At 40.7% G+C, this 13,727-nt stretch overlaps 1 protein-coding gene across 18 annotated transcripts in view; it reads right to left on the bottom strand.

Annotated features, from left to right (window-relative positions):
- TTN (titin) overlaps positions 1 to 13,727 on the bottom strand; it is a 461,697-nt gene that overhangs the window by 239,805 nt on the left and 208,165 nt on the right. For all 18 annotated transcript variants that reach the window (XM_033947057.1, XM_033947058.1, XM_033947060.1 and 15 more), the window contains 11 exons: positions 11,689 to 11,977; positions 9,991 to 10,174; positions 9,777 to 9,866; positions 9,012 to 9,279; positions 8,621 to 8,881; positions 7,137 to 7,346; positions 6,953 to 7,030; positions 5,833 to 5,859; positions 3,809 to 3,853; positions 2,077 to 2,109; positions 349 to 414 (listed from right to left, as the gene is read on the bottom strand). In XM_033947057.1, coding sequence (XP_033802948.1) covers positions 349 to 414; positions 2,077 to 2,109; positions 3,809 to 3,853; positions 5,833 to 5,859; positions 6,953 to 7,030; positions 7,137 to 7,346; positions 8,621 to 8,881; positions 9,012 to 9,279; positions 9,777 to 9,866; positions 9,991 to 10,174; positions 11,689 to 11,977 — 1,551 coding nt within the window. The remainder of the gene's footprint in view (positions 1 to 348; positions 415 to 2,076; positions 2,110 to 3,808; positions 3,854 to 5,832; positions 5,860 to 6,952; positions 7,031 to 7,136; positions 7,347 to 8,620; positions 8,882 to 9,011; positions 9,280 to 9,776; positions 9,867 to 9,990; positions 10,175 to 11,688; positions 11,978 to 13,727) is intronic.

The following is a 13,727-nucleotide window of genomic DNA, read 5'->3' as shown; positions in this document are numbered from 1 at the left end:
CAGGAGTCATACGCATGGGTAGAGCACAGGCATGTCATGGGCATGTCACCAGACAATTCATGCAACTTAATGAATTCTATCAGATGTGAGCACTGCATGATGCACTTAGATGTGCCCACTGACACCAGCCACTGATCCATTGTAAGTAAGTTAACTTAACTTTTGGGGCACCAATGTGCCTCAGTGCTAGTATTCTATAACATCTTAGGAGAGCCCTTAAGCCATTACTTGACACTATGAGTATCCATTTATCATGCCAAAATGAGGCATCCAATTATAGAACTGCAACAATACTGTTTAAAAACACTAATGCAGAAAACTTTATTGTGGTTTTTGGAAGTACTGTACCTTTAACTGGTGGAACAACTCCTTTGGGCGTTGGAACTCCTTTGGGTACTTTCCTAAGTTTGAGTGCTTTAAAGAGATTTTATCAAGAACATTTTATTATAACATCTTTATTAGCAAGGACTGAAAATGATGGAACTCATCTAACAAAAACTAGGTAAGTAATGCATAGAGATGCTTTTCTTAAGGGTTAGATGTAATGTACAGCTAATAACATTGCTAGTAGCTACTTGCCCTACTCTAATTTAGGCTCCAGAACAGGGGTCTCCAAATTCCCTCCTCGAGGGCCGAATCCAGTCAGGTTTTTGAGATTTCCCCAATGAATATGCACGAGATCTATGTGCATGTACTGCTTTCATTGCATATTCATTGGGGAAATCCCAAAAACCTGACTGGATTCGGCCCTCGAGGAGGGACTTTGGAGACCCCTGCTCCAGAACATACAATGCAGGGTGCAGGACCTTCTAATTTTAGGCCATAACATTATTAAAACCTGCACAAAGATGCACAGATTAACATTCTAACACTGCTCAGAAGCAGTACCTTTTTACTTTCCTAATTTTAAAGAAAGGACAGACATAAACATATGACCTGCCACAAACAGCAAAACTATATCTTGAAAGGGAAAGGATCCCTACCATCTGCCACACAAAGCTAAGCTATTTCTCTGGGAACAATCACTTGATACATTAATCAGTAAAGATCTCTGTGCCCTTTTACAAAAGTGTGGTAAGTTTTTGCACTTACCCCATGTGAGGTATAAAAACTAGCATGTGGTAATTGCAAGGCTATGTGATAACTATGTGAGTGTGTCCACCATTCACTCTCCACTTACCTCATAGCGTAGTTCCCTACTGTATATTTATGTCAAATGCAAGAAAATTACTATGCACAAACTGCAATGTGTAGTCAATGATCAATATCTACAATGCCCTGCCCTGTCACTGCACCATTTTATATATGGTGCCTACAAAATCAGCGCTGAAAAAAACCTGTTTAATGCTATTCTATAAATGGCACTCAGAGTTAGGCATAGTTTATAGAATAGCACTTATACCCTGGGAATCGCGGCTAACTTTAGGTGCGTCCATTTGCACCAACTGAAATGGGGGCAAATCCTCATGCCTAAAATAGGCGTGGATCCCCCCTTTTTCTACAATTACACATGTAAATTCTAGACATGCCCTGCCCAATCCACACCATGACTCTCCTATTTCTGTGTCCCCTTTTCGGACTCACATGTAAAATTTAGGCATGGATCCCGTATCTAAATTTACATGTGTAACTTTTAATTAAATCTAATTACTGCTAATAAATTGCTTGTTAGGATGCCAATTATCAGGCCTAATTTGCTCATTATTCAATTAAGTTGAGTGAACAAATTGGGCGTGCGCAACTCAAAATGCCATTTTTTTTTTTTACTACGCTGACTATTATTATACATGGTAGCTGTTAGTGCAACTATGTGCTAACATTTAGCATGTGATTAAACCACACTTTACTAAAAGGGCCCATCTGTCTTCAAAAGATTTTCTCTTATAACAATGAACAAAGTATATTTATTGTACATTTGTTATCCCACTTACACAAGATATGTTCAGCACACTAAAGAAGAGGTATATAAACAAACTATATTACATGCTATCAATATATTTGGTAAAAAGTGAAATCAATTTTATCCATGCACAATAGCTGAACAAGATGTATAGTAAATATTAGCTGTTATAGTACCTGGCTGTGGCTTTTTCTGTTCTGGAACTGGAACTGGTAAAGAAAGAAAAAGAAATAGTTCTTAAATTTACAAAAAAAAAAAAAGCATGTATTTAATAGGGATGGGCTGTCATTTGCAAAACAAATCTCCTTCCCAATAGTGGGCGCATGTGTGATAGTTTGTGCATTAATGCACTAATGGGAAGAAAGTATGCACTCTTTTACATAATATACATTCTTAAGAAAAGGGCAACCTCTTTATACATACCCTCAGATTCTATAAAGGTCACCCAAATTTGGATGAAACCCTGATTTGCGAGCACAACTAAATTAGGCCCTCTTTTACTAAGCTTATGAGCAATTCCAGAAAGAACAAAGCCTATTTTGTGGATGTGACCATGGGAGGGGCATGGGCGGGTCATGGGCAGTCCCAAAGTTACTTGCGGTGTTACAGAATTGGGGGCTGAGTGCCCAACCTGTGTGCCAGGATTTACACCTGGTTTCATTAGGTCTAAATCCTGGAACCTAATTTACTCACAGGATCAAGCACTAAGGCCCCGATTCTATAAATGATGCCTAAAGTTAGGCGCCTATATTGGCCACTGAACATCAAAACAGGCGTAGGAAATGCTGGAAGAGGCATTAAGCAGCCTAAAGTGCCTAAAGAGCTGCAATTCATGCAAAGATAGGCACCAGAAATGTAGGCCTGGAAAATTCTGGCCTACATTTCTGATGCCTATATTTGCCGGGGGACCCCTCTCCTGAGTTTGACTCCCCCCCACCCCCTTGTACCTTTGATGGACAATCATCAGAAGGGATACCCACTCCGTCCTGCCGGCAGGTCTGCCTCATCAAAATAGTGGGCCTTCCTCTTCCCAGTACACCCTGGGATGCCTGATTGGCCCAGGTGCCTAAGGGCCCTCCTAAGGCTTGGTGCGCTCTGGGATGTCAGGCTCGGTGGATGGGTCTCTCCTTGGAGGTGTACTTGGGGGATTGGTTGGTGTGGAGGGAGGGAGGGAGAGAGGAATCGGGGATCTCCCTGCCAGTTCAGCTAATTGGGGCAGGGGAATCCCTAATCAGCTGAGCTAGCAGGACTCCCCACAGCTAAAGTTTCGGGGAGTGCTGCCAGCTTAGCTGATCAGAGATTTCTCTGCCACAATCAGCTGATGGCAGGCTATGGAGGGGTGCCAGACATGTAGGCCAGGGTTTTCCAGGCCTACATTTCTGGCGCCTGTCTTTGCATTAATTGTGCCTACGTAGGCGCTTGAGGTGCAATTCTCTAACTAGCGCTTTTGCATGATTGGCATGCAATCAATGACCACTTTTAAGGCAGCTGCTGACCTGGGTGCTGGTTAGAAAATTCAGGGGTTTGTCTTTTTAGGAATGAATCATCTAAAGAATTTTTTTAGATATTATATCATGATCTTGAATAAATTTCCAGTTTTCCTATTATTATTCCTGTTTATTATTTCTATAGCACTGAAAGGTGTACGAAGTGTGGTATATTTAAAAAATGGAAGGTTACCCTGATTTTTCATTTTTTTCATGCCCCCAATCAATTCTTTGAAATGTGGTTTGTAATATGCATGTCCTAGTGATATTTTTGAAAGGTATTTCCTTCTTGGGTTTTGGTTTTTTTTTTTACCTTTGGAATGAATATATTTTTATTAATCAAGTATATGCTCGAATGTTAGTCGAGATTTGAATAAATATAAAATTAAAAAAACAATATAAAAGATAATGTCAATCTTACCATCAACGGGCAGAATGAAAAATGGTAGTTTAGTGTCCGTTACATCTGTGAAAGTGAAATTCCATGTTAATATGCTATAATGCATTATACATTTTAAAAATCATTAAAATAACTATGTGATTTTTCTTACCAAATCATACTATTTTACTTTTTTAATTTTTGTAAATACAATGAAACATAAATAAATGATCAAAGGGGGAAGAGGCTGAATTTGATACATTAATTACCTCTTCTATCAAACTGCGCTAGCAGTTTTTAGTGCAGAGAGCCATGCTGAATGGCCCGTGCTGCTCCCGACGCTCATAGGAACTCTATGAGCGTCGGAAGCAGCAAGGGCCATTCAGCACGGCTCACCGTGCTACAAACTGCTAGCGCAGTTTGATAGAAGAGGCCCTAAGGGGTCCTGTCACAAATAGGCAGTTACTACATATTAATTGCAGAAATTAATGTGTGGTAACTGCAAAGCATCTATGGCAACTGTTAGGGACATGTCCAGCATCTTTAAATAGAGTTGATGCACAGACAAGATATTTATTGCATGTTAACTGCATAGCAATTAATGCAGACACACTTAGGGGGTAACTTTAAAAAGTCATATCAAAGTGTGTGGCCTTGTGAAATAGCCTGTTATAAAATTTTTATTGATCTAAAAGTATGCACATTTACACAATGGCACATACTTTATTGTTAGGCATGTACAAGGGCTGAGGCTGGGCGGAGTGAAGGTAGAGTTTGCTAGTATGTGTGTAGATGATGATTTAGGCATGTATTTAATAATCTTGATGCAGGCTTATACCTTTCTTTTTGAGCAGGCATAAATGTCTCCTGCATAGGATAGTACAGTGGTACCTCGGTTTACGAGTTCACCGGTTTGCGAGTGTTTTGCAAGACGAGCAAAACATTCGCAAAATCGGCGCCTCGGAAACCGAGCGTGCCTCGATTTGCGAGCAGCGCCCCCCACAATCTGGCACCCTCCCCCCCGCGATCCGGCACCTCCCCGCGATTCAGCACCCCCCCACCACGATTCGGCATCCCCCCGCCGCAATCTGAAGTCCCCCAGACTCACCCAAACCTGCTTCTTACTGTCATCTGGGCCTCGGCACTGGCACCGGCATGTCCTGTGCATTGGTGCCGGTGCCCGAAGATCGGCCTCCTCTTCTTGCTGGGCCTTGTGCATCTGTGCATGCTCAAGGCCTGCGAGTTCACGCTCTCTCTGAGATTCTCAGAGATCTCGGAGAGAGCGTGAACTCGCAGGCCTTGAGCATGCGCAGATGCTCAAGGCCCAGCAAGAAGAGGAGGCCGATCTTTGGGCATCGGCATCAACGCACAGGACATGCCGGTGCCGAAGCCCAGATGACAGTAAGAAGCGGGTTCGGGTGGGTCTGGGGGACTTCAGATTGCGGAGGGTGGGGGGGTGCGCTGAATTGCGGGGAGGTGCCGGATTGCGGGGAGGGGGTGCCGGATCACAGGGGGAAGGGTGCCGGATTGCAGGGGGGGCCTTCAGGGGGAGCAATGCAGATTCTTGTTGGGGGAGGGGGGGATAGAGCAGCACCGTTGGTCTCGAGGGGTGGGAACATATCAAAGCGAGTTTCCATTATTTCCTATGGGGAAACTCGCTTTGATATACGAGTATTTTGGTTTACGAGCATGCTTCTGGAACGAATTATGCTTGTAAACCAAGGTACCACTGTATTTTATAGAGACACATGAGTGCCTACTGGGGGCATTTTCAAAACTCTAAGATGTACAAAATTTGGCTCAGGCATTGTCAGGAAAGTAAAGTCTGACAGCTCAGCCCTCCCCCCTAGGGTTACCAGACGTCTGGATTTTCCCAGACATGTCCTACTTTTAGAGGTAATGTCTGGGTGTCTGGACAGCTTTTCAAAACCTGACACTTTGTCCGGGATTTCATTTTGAACTCCTGGTTATTTCTGGCTTTTCCACCTCTTTCATTTCAGATAAATAAAGGCACATGCAGATAATTCAAAATTTAAAGTCATACCATGATGTAACTTTTCTCTTACCTGAAGGTTCACCTTCCACTTCTATATCTGTAAGAAAATTAACATTTTTTTCTTTTTAGAATGTTGTTTTAAATACTGGGAATTGATGATTCTCATCACATTATATCAGTAATTTTCAACCTAATCTTGGGACACACCTCATCAGTCTGGTTTCCAGGATATTCTTAATGTATGAGATAAATTTGCATATAGTCAAGGCAGAGCAGGCAAATCTATCTCATACAAATTCATAGCGGATATTCTAAAAACCTGATTGGGTGAATTTCCAAGGACTGGGTTGAGAAACCCTACATTATGCTTAGAGCTTCTAGTCATAGATGCTTATAAATTGCATAATGAAGGAGTCCTTTTACATTAAGCCCTAATGTGTGCTTAGCACAGGAAAAACAAGCCTCTGTAAAGCATGTTAAATATTGTTACAGTATCTTGCCTCTTTCAATGCAGTAATGTTCTAATATTTTTTTTAAAAAAATTTTTTCTAAGCTGTTCATGGGTGGTGAATGGGAGTGGAACGATTAACCAGCTAGATTGCTAAGATTAACGTGCGCTATCTAGTTAACACAGGGTTAACATGGGGGCACAACAGTACTGCATACTAAACGCAGCATAAGTGAACAACCTGGAAAAAGAAAAATGCTTTTAAAAAAATGTCACATAATATCTGAGCGTAACAGGCAGAAATGTCCTGCATCAGAATGTGCTAAGCCAAGATTTTACTTTACCTTATTAAAAGGGTTCTTTATTTTCCAGCTAATTAGGGGGGTTGGAGGGTAAAAAAAACACCTGTTTGAATTTTTTTGTATTGAGGTGTTTTATCTGTTGTTATCAGTTAAAACCTAAGATCAGGTGCCTTAATATACTATGCAGTACCTATATCTAAGATCTTAATTCAAATTTCACTGTTCAGTTTTATAACATTAGGTCAGACTCATTATTTTGTTTTTTTTAAATCTGTTAACAACTCATTAGAAATGCTGTATCGTGATGGTAATTTCATCGTATTGTAATGAATTGCTAGTATGCTGCATCATTGCATCTTAATCATGAAATGTGGCACAAGAGGCATGCAAGCACAGCCATCAGCTTCCTGTCCTGACATGCATTTTGAACTTTCACTAACCTTTGGTTGTCAGGTAGAGTTCTGCAGTGCTTCTTGCTTCACCTCTTGGTTCAAGACGAGCAATTACAGAATAAACACCTACATCAAAGAGAGCATTCAGATATTAGTTTTCTATATTTTAAAGAACCATCGGGAAAAAAAATCTACACCCAGAATCACTTTGAGAATATTCAATGCCAATTACCTTCGTCTTCACCAGTAACATTGTGGATAGTCATATAATGACGGCGGCCAACATTTCTAAAGCTGTATTTCTTGCTTTCAACAAGTTCTGTTGCACCTTTGTACCAGCTGACAAATGCATCATCAAAGGACACTTCACACTCAAATGTTGCTGATTCATGTTCACTAACCACTATATTTTGAATGGACTTGGTGAACTGGATTGGTTCAGCTGTTCAGATAAATGATAATACTAATTGGTCATCTGTAATACTTCCATCTCTCTTATTCTCATGTGAAATAAACTTATCATATATCCTTATTCAGTATAACATATATAAAAGCTATGTACGGCAGGATTTACTATTTCCTCTTCACCACCACTTCTTTTTTATTCTGTCGTATACAAAATAGTCAGAGCTTGCTATGCTAATCTGTGAATTTGCACACATGATGTTGCATGAAAAAATGGTAAATAGAGGGCTTCTTTTACTAAGGTGAGCTAATGAATTTATCATGCACTAACGATTAGCACACTCTAAATGCTAATAAGCCTATAAATGGCTCCGGACTCCTAGGCGCTGTTGAGCACAATTGTCAATCACCTGTTAGGTGTTGTATATAGAATCGTGTCTAGCAGTGCTTAAGCAGTCTTAGGTGCCATAGGTGCCGAATCCTTAAACGCACTACCATTTAAACCAGGTTTTCTTGCTCTAAATGATTGCGCCTAAGTTAGGCACCTACCAGTAATCATGTTTGCGAAGTTGCTATCCGACCTTTTTCATGTGCAATTTTGCAATTGTAAACTCATTCATACAATTATGAGCTGAAGACTAAGGGCTCCTTTTATCAAGGCGCGCTATGGGGGTTAGCGCGTCGGACATTTCATCACGCGCTAACCCCTGCGGCAAGCCAAAAAAACGAATGCCTCGTCAATGGAGGCATTAGTAACTAGCGCGGCAGGCGGTTTAACGCGCGGTATTCCGTGCATTAAACCCCCCCACCGTGCCTTGATAAAAGGACCCCTAAATCACAAAATAATACCCTCATCCATCTCATAAAATTTAAATGAATCAATATAGCATGAAAAACGTCTTGTCATACTGGCTCATGTTACTTAGAACATCAGCCTCCCAGTGAGTTGTTGCCTGAATATCTAAACTGTTAGGTTCTCAGGGCCACACTGGTCATTATCTTGCTACATCCTACCAGCCTGGTTGGTTTATGGGGAGTTGTAGTTTGCAGTATTGCTAAGTTATGCTTCTATTGACTTCCCTTTGGATTTTCCTTAAGACCTCTCCCTTAAGATTTTCCTTAAGACCTCTAAGTTGTGGCAATAAAAGCTCTGATTCTCATAGAATTCCTTTAAGCGACAGAGCTTTTACCGTCATGGAGAGTGAAAAAAAAACCCTAATGTAGCTTCATAAAAGGAGGGGAATGTGAGGTTTGATGCATTTGATCTTATTTCTTACCACACTCCATTGGTTAATGAAAAAGTGAACAAACCTTCAACGACCAAATGAGCACTTGTTTCCAGATGTTCATATCTGCAGGAGTACTGTCCCTCATCTTCTTTGCTCAGATCTGTGATGGAGAGTCTCTGTACTTTATCACTTACATCTGCTGAATATTTATCACCAAGTTTTAAGATTTTGCCATCTCTGCGCCATTGGGTTTGTGCATTTGGAACAGAGAACTGGCAATCCAATGTGCATGTTTCACCTTCCTTGAAATAAGTATCCTCAAGATGCTTTTCAATTGCAGGTTCTGTTTCATATAAAAATTCTATTTTTAGTGTGTGCATATAAAAATTCTATTTTCAATGCATGTGTAGTACAATACAATTTACACTGAAGCTTATTTTGTTTTTGAATACAAATTTTAAATAAAAACTTACCAATTACAATTAGCTTAGCACTAGAGATATGAGGACCACAGACAACTCTATAATTGCCCTGATCTTCAAGCTGGCAGTTTCTGATATGAAGTATGTGACGGTCATCCTCAATGCTTATTTGATACTTCTCATCAGAATCCAATTTTTGAGTTCCTTTGTACCAGGAGAGTTTGATTTCTGGATAATTTATCTTGATTTCACATTCAAAGACAGCATCATTCTCTGTTAATACTGTTTGGCTTTCAATATCCTGGATCAGAGTGATAGGCTGAAAAAATTAAACATCAATTAAGTCTCAACAACACCATCTTTATGCTGTTTTCATTTGTGTACCCAGCAGTTTCCTCCCACTCCTTTGTATTTCCAGCTCATTTCAATTCAATGTCATAAGCCTTCATTTGCAACTATTTGGGAATCTTTTCCTCTATTTTATCCCAACCCCAAAATGCATCTTGACTGGTCATTCCAATGGGGGTCCTGGGCTGGGGGGTCATATTCTAGGGCTCATTCTGAAACTATGCAATCATGGGCCTTAAATACAGTCACTAGGTTTCACTCACTCTTTTAAGCAACATCCGCGACACTCTTCCAACTCTTACACAAAGCCCATGATACGCTTCCCTCTGTAGCATTCTGAGTGCCAGACAACCTGAGGAACACCAGACCTGACATATGGATTGGGACCTTCTGCTTGGCAATGCAGAGTTTTTGGCACCTGAGCCACTAGACCAGCTCTTTAGTATAAGCAATGTTAAAGTTACTTACATCAGCTTGTGTTAGTCTTTGCTGAATAAACGTCACAAGTTCCTCAAACTCCTTTTCTTCCACTCGGAACCTTTCTGTTCCTTCAAGTTCCTGTAGCAAGTTAAAAAGATTGTTATATTCAGTCTCATTAGCAAATACTTCACATTAGTCATGGCATAAGTTAAAGGATTGCAGCACCAGAGCTACATGAGCATAGCTGAGGAGAATTACTTACCATCCTTTGCCTTTCTTCCTCTTCTCTTTCTGCTTTTAGCAATTCAAATGCTTGAAGTAGGCCACGGAAATCTGTAATTCCATACATGCGGGCATACTTCTCATATTCCTTAGGGTCAACATTTTTGAGAAGTTCCATAATATCAATGATCTGCTGTTCTTCTTCTTTCTTTGTGGTTGGGGTCCTATACAAATAATAAGTAAATTATGAAATAATCATGAAAAAAAATCACATCTGCTATGATAGTCACTGTAGCAAACACTAAGGCAAATATAAGATGATGGGTTTTTTTCAGTAGTTGACACTACCATACATTATCATGATGGTGTTTGCTTCAGAAATATCTTCTAACATATCTATGTCAGAAACATAATGTGTTCATATACACATAAATAAGTGATAGAATTCTGTTTGTTTATTGACTTTTGATTAATTGTAAAATTTTGGTTACACCAAGTCTAAGTGATCTACAAATGATTAGAGCTACTGTATTCTCTAATATACACAGACCATGAAAAGAACTCTATTTTTTGATAGGAATGATAGACAATCACACTAGAACCTACTTCTAGTAATACCTAAACAATATATTTTTTTAAAAAACCTGTTTGGAGTATTTGTATGCTTAGGGTAATCAAGAATGAACAAGTAACACAAAGGGTACATCTCAAACTTATTACAATTAACTATCACAATTAGATAAAACCTGTCAGCCTGTCACAACTGTTGCTGAAGTTGGGCCCCAACAGCTTTATGGGGTATTAAAAGCTGCAGCAAAAAATGTATTTTTAAATTTGACTTAAATTGTTTACATGAGATCTATAATTTAGGTATGGATCTTGGCATACAGCTCATACTCCACTCAAGTCCAAACTATGTGTACACCCACCAGCAAAGTATGTGCCATCAACTCATGGTGTGTGCTTTCCCACTAGTCAGTATTTTGTAAGATATCTCTGTGCATGAAAATGTCAAGAATATAACCATTTATGTGTCTAACATTAATGGCCAGATTCTCTATATGGCAAAGAGGTCACCGATCGTTTGTCAAACACGCAATGGCGCTGTATTGAGAAAGATAGGTGCCAGAAATGTAGGCCAGAGATCACCAGGCCTACATTTTCAGTGTCTTTCTTGCCATGAATCATGCCTATGTAGGCGCTTTACAGTGCCTAACACCACTTCCGGCATTGGCCATGCCCACTGTGGCATTAGGCACCATAAAGCGCCTAATTAGGCATGATTTAGATGTCTTTTATTTAGGCACCAGTAAGCACTGTATTATTGTGGGTTTTTTGCCACTCTCAATGGTTTGTTAATTAACTTAGCTGCCAGTAGGGAGCCTATTGGCGCCTACGTTTAAGTGCCATTTCTAGAATTTTCCCCTAGGTGGCTCATTGTAGAATTACTCCCAAATTTATGCCAGTTTAGATCATACTTTCCTGCATAAGGATAGCTGATTATCCCTCTCTTTTAGAAAGGCGTGCTAGCAGCTGCTTTGCAGCATAAGCCCCGAAGCTCTTTGGGCTTTGGGGAAGTTACTGCAGTGGCAGCTACTAGCGTGGCATTATAAAAGGGTGTGTGTGTGGGGGGGGGAGGGAAATATGTTTTGTTTAAATTGGTATGTATAGACTCAGAATCCTACTTACTTATATTTTTGTCCTATGAATATAAATTTGCTGACTTGAACATACTTACTTCTTTAGTTTTGCTTTAAGATCTCCTTCAATTTCAACAATTTCTCTCTTCTTCTCCTCAACCTGAAGGGTCACAGAGCACTCAATTTCACCATGTTTGTTGGTGGCTACACATCTGTACTGTCCAGAGTCAGTTTTAGTTACGCCTTTGATTTCAAGTCTGGCCTCCTCTCCTTTCTGCTGGATAATGAGGCGACCTGCATGATTGAGCTGTCTCCATTTACCCTTCATCCATTTCACATTTGGGAGTGGATCGCCTCCAACTTTAGCAATAAATGTTGCCGTAGTCTCTGAAAATAATATGTATTTAAAGAAGTTATTTTATAGTAAGCTTTGGTAGAAGCAAACATAATATGTAGGAAAAAAAACCTCCCATGGCTGCTTTTTTACTAAGGTGCGTTAAACAGTGAGGGCCCAAATATCAGCCTAAAACGTCAGCACCGACTAGTGTGACAGTAAATGCAATTCTATAAAATTGTGATACTGTGATGTGTGTATGTGATACTGTGAGCCTCTTGGACAAAGGCGGATTAGAAATGTTTTAAATAAATAAATAAAACGCAGGTATCCATTACAAAATCACGCTTAGCATCGCATATTTATGCAAGGGTTTTCATGGCCTAAATGCCTACGCCTAAGTAAGGCACCCAGTGAAACCTAACTCAAAAACATGCATCTAACTAAAAAAATACGCCCATGATTCACCCTCTTAACCATGCCCATTTTAAACTATGCACTTTGCACTAGGCATTTAACTGTTGTAGAATTCATGCCTACCAACTTAGATGCCTAACTTTCAATTAGTGCCAATTAAAAAGTGCTGATGATCAGCGCTGATTTAGCATATTACGCTATTAAGTTAGGTGCCTACATCGGCTAGGTGAGCTGATGTAGGCACCTAACTTTAGGCAAACTTTATTAAATTTGGAGGTAAGGGCGTGATTCTACACATCCCACCTAAAAAATTGACGCCAAGTAGTGCAGGACGAAGTGTGATTCTATAAAAGTTAAGTGTAACTTATAGAATCATGCTTAGCACCACTTATGCATCATAACTTTTAGGCACACCCATTTAGGCCAGCTTATGACTGTGCCTAAGTTGTGCACACATTGGTGCATATAACTTAATGCAAGCCCATGATCTGCTCCAACCATGCCCTCTTTTCAGGTTCATGCACTGCAACTAGAGCATACTTTTTACAGAATCATGCTTTCTGAGTTGTACATGCAACTTTCAATTAGCACCAATTAGTGGAAATTACAAAGTGTCAATTGCTAATAATTGGTACCGATTAGGCCAATCAATTAATTAAGTTGTTCGCATACATTGGCTACATGTCCCAATGGGCTAGATTCACAAAGCAAACTGATCATGTACCGATCGATTTGCGACCCCTTAGCGACCCTGGCCTGATTCACTTACCTGTCTTCCAACTATCCTCCGATCCACGCATGCAAATGAGGGCAACGGCATGCAAAGTAGGCAGGGACGCGATTCACTAAACAAAACCCTGCAACACCAACTGGGCTGGCCAATCAAAAAAAAGCGACTTCTGAGGACCAGTTGCTGAAGCCCTTTGTGACTGCTCTGCCTTCTGCAGCCCTGCTCTCTGCCCTGTCAGCCCCGATCTGCCTGCCCCGAACTCCTGCAGCCCGATCTCTCCTGCCGTCCCGATTCTTCCACCCTTCCCTGTGTGTGCACAAAACCCTTCCCTTAAGAAGATGGAACAGTAGTGTCCTGGCAAGTCCTACACCCGTCTCTCAGTCTCTCTCAAGCCCCTCGTTCTGCTCCAGCACCTCCAAGATCTTAGGGCTAGATTCCCCGTAGTGCAAGCCTGTGGTTTTAACCCGCGGGCTTAAGCGGGTTAAAACCATGGGCTCCAAACGTCCTGTTTCACATTCCCTTTCCCTCTGCTCTAGAAAAAAAGAAAAAAAAAAGTTAAGTTAAAAAAAAAAAAAATAACGGCCCCGGTCAGATGGTCTGCGCATGCGCGCAGATCGCACAACAGCGATTCGGGCAGGCAGATGGGGTGTTCCTCT

Source organism: Geotrypetes seraphini, chromosome 5 (genome assembly GCF_902459505.1).
Source record: "Geotrypetes seraphini chromosome 5, aGeoSer1.1, whole genome shotgun sequence".
NCBI classification, from domain to species: Eukaryota; Metazoa; Chordata; class Amphibia; order Gymnophiona; family Dermophiidae; genus Geotrypetes; species Geotrypetes seraphini.
This window is presented reverse-complemented; position numbering and strand designations above follow the sequence as displayed.